The sequence below is a fragment of the Bombus impatiens genome, unplaced genomic scaffold (assembly GCF_000188095.3).
Source record: "Bombus impatiens unplaced genomic scaffold, BIMP_2.2 scf_0452, whole genome shotgun sequence".
Lineage (NCBI taxonomy): Eukaryota > Metazoa > Arthropoda > Insecta > Hymenoptera > Apidae > Bombus > Bombus impatiens.
Window position 1 is genome coordinate 1,395,309 of NT_176871.1, and position 3,205 is coordinate 1,398,513.

At 51.4% G+C, this 3,205-nt stretch overlaps 1 protein-coding gene across 1 annotated transcript in view; it reads right to left on the reverse strand.

Annotated features, from left to right (window-relative positions):
- Positions 1–6: 6 nt before the first annotated feature.
- The window catches only part of LOC100749057 (mushroom body large-type Kenyon cell-specific protein 1), a 35,564-nt gene continuing 32,365 nt past the window's right edge, over positions 7–3,205 (reverse strand). The window contains exons 12-13 of the mRNA XM_033321459.1: positions 2,688–3,205; positions 7–1,689 (exon numbers count right to left, since the gene is read on the reverse strand). The exon at positions 2,688–3,205 is cut by the window's right edge and continues 7 nt beyond it. Coding sequence (XP_033177350.1) covers positions 357–1,689; positions 2,688–3,205 — 1,851 coding nt within the window. The 3' untranslated portion in view covers positions 7–356. The remainder of the gene's footprint in view (positions 1,690–2,687) is intronic.

A 3,205-nucleotide genomic window follows, 5' to 3' on the forward strand; every position in this document is an offset into this window, starting at 1 on the left:
GACGCGCGACGAAGTCGTGCACGAATTTCCGGTTCTTTGTCGGTTCTGGCCGATGGTGTCGAGGCCAATCGCGAGACACAACAGTGACAATTATCGAGTACACGTTGGTGTACATGCTTGAACCGAAACAGAGGGAGAAAGAGAGAGACAGAGAGAGAGAGAGAGAGAGAGAGAGAGAGAGAGAGAGAGAGAGAGAGAGAAAGCGGAGGCCGAGGATCCCCGACCGTGGCAACGTGGTGTGTAAAATGCCGGTGCATTGGGCGGGAATGTGGACTCTTACCGTCTACACGGATCGTTCACCGTATATTATTCGTTACTTGTATACTTTACTGATCAACGATACCGACTTTCTTTTCCTACTGCTCAACGGAGTCTTCCATGCTGATAACGGATCCACGTTGCTCCGTCGTTTGCTGGCTGTTGGTCTGCTCGCCGGACCTGTTGTTCCCGATGTTGTAGCCCCGCTGCAGTTGCACAACCAGTCCGCTCACCGCATCGTATTCCTTTTGCTGCTGTTGTGGCTGCTGCTGTTGTTGTTGCTGCGGTTGCTGCTGCTGCTGCTGCTGTTGAGTCTTCTGGCTCGAATGATCTACTATAAGCTTACTATCACAGGCACTTTTTTTCTCAGTTGATACGGCGTAGAGATTGTGTAAGTCCGGGTAGTGATTCAGCTGCTGCTGCTGTTGCGGCTGCTGAATGGTCAGAGTCTTTCTATCGCGGTCTTCCTGTCCGCCGTTGTGAACCTCCCGTTCCCTGCTGCTACGATCGATCCTCGAGTCCCGGGTACTGTCCTCGTCTCTGCTTCCGGCCCTTGAGATCGAGAGAGGCGTCGGCGGCGACGTGAGTCGATCGCTGCCGTCGTCGTTCCGGCCACGTTCCGACGGTGACGGGCTAAGGTCGACGGTGGGCACGCGTTCCGGTCTTTCCGGGATCGGCCTACCGGTTGTCGATGGTCCCCTGTAGCTCTCGTCCTCGCTGCTATCCTGAGCCAGCCTCGACACCGGCGTTCTCCTCGAGTTTCTGCACAGTTGATCGATCAACGTTTTGCCCCTCATCGATTCCGGGAGTTGTTGCTGCGAGGACGACTGCTGCTGGTTCCTCGCGTCGGTCATTGCCCTCTGGTCCCTTGGAATTCCCGTCTCGAGGCTCGACCTGATCAAATTGTCCAAGAAACTGCCGTTCGCTCCCGAACCATCGTACAAGCTCTCGGATACCTCCCGTGGTGCTTTGCTCATCGGCGTGCTACGAGAATTCGAGGTTCCAGGTGATTCAGCGGTGCCAGCAGCGACGCCTATCCCGTCCCTGTCTCGTTGTTGGTGTTGTTGTTGTTGTTGCTGCACCATGGCCGCGTTTCTTTGTTGTTCCTGCAGACCGCGAATCCTACTCGTCGCGAAGTACTGTTCCGGTAGGATCGTTGGAACGTTCGGCGCTCCTGCCATGAACGGCGATGGCATGAACGGCGGCGGACTCCAGAAATTGAACGGCGTGAATGGCAAATGAGGCATGCCTTCTATGAACGGCGGCATCTTGATTCCGTTGGGTCCTGGGATACCGCCCGGTGACGTGAACGGTTTCTGTGGCTTTAATTGTGGTTTCTTGTCCGCCGTACCTGGTCGTATGTTCGCGGCTGCTGCCGCCGCTGCCACGGCCGAGGTCTCTTTCGTTTTATCGTCCGACTGCTTCTGGTCCCTGGAAATGGTAACAAAGAAATTAGTAGAAAGAAGTAGAAATGCTACTCTTCGCAGGCAAAATATAAACGTGAAATAATATTAGCTTGTCCGAAATGTTTCTTTCGTTTTATACGGAAACAATGTTTTTTGTTTTATATTAGTTTATTGAATTATGCACGAACATAATAATAGAAATAGAACGAACTGGATCATACCTGATTCAATAAAATAATATGAAACAGAAATTCGTGTCCATCGGACCACCTAATATGATTTCGTCCGTAAGAGCGAGAGAAAATTGTAGAAAGATTATTTACGTTCTAGCTAACGAATCAGATAAACAAGACCGTCCAAGACTTATGTCTCGATTAATCGAAGCAATAATATTCGAAGCGTATCGTCGGGGCATTAAAGATACGCGAAGACAAGAGTTTAGGCTAAAGAATAAGAATAATAATCGCGACATCTATTGTAACAATGTTAAACTTTACGTAAACGAAAACTCGACAAAAGGGACAATACACGGCAGAAAATTTAATCTAGTCGTACGATTGAGATAAACCGGGCGCGGCTATGAGATCGGGTCAAGCATGAGCACGTACCTGACGCAGATTAACCGTGACGCGAGATAGCGACAGTCGTGCTCGACTTACGGTGTCGATTGTTAAAACGGGGTCGACTACGCGTAGACGGAGACTTCTGAATTTTTCAAACTTTCCGACGATTAACCGAGACCGGCTCGTCGATTTATACCCCTGCGTGCTCTTCTTCCATCGGTTCCTTTCAGTTCTCCCGAACATGCAAAGGTCTAAATCGTCTGAACAGTTAAGATACAAGAACAAAAAAAAAAAAAAAAACGGCGTCAACGACAGACGCGTAGACGTAAACAATAGTCGCCCGCCGTTGGTCATTGCGACGAGGCGATGATCTGTCGTTGCTACAGATTGGCTAAAGCGTTCACATGCTTATCGAACGATTTGATATGAGCAACGATCCACGATCTACACATGAACGTACCTCTTCCTTGGCCTCATCAGGTGCCGTTCCTTAACTTTGTACTCGAGGGTGGAGTGCGGTACTCCGTAATAGCTGCCTGCACGATGCACGCTCATTTCACCCCGCTGAACCGCGCGCACAGCCTCCACCAGGCTATCCCTGTCGTAGTTCCTATACTTTCCGCGTTTCGGTCTGGTTCCTTTGCCACCGGTAGCTGGTTTCGGTTTGTTCGCTTCTTGGGCCTGCGGTTTCGCCTGCGACTGGGCTTGCTGCGACGCCGGCTGAGGCGGAGTGTATCTGCCTCTTTTGAACGGACTTGGGTCCGTCATTATCGCTTGCTGCGACTGTACCACTCCGGCCGGTTGACATCCGGGCATTCCGGCTGTCGCGACCGTTTGACCCTCTTGGAATTTGACGCTGATGCTTTTCGCGATCACGTCGCGGAAATTCACGGCTACCGTTTTCCCCACCAACGAGTTGGTTGGGCTACTGGTGCCGGAGAACGCTGGACTCGCTCGTTCCAGGAGACCCGGACTCGA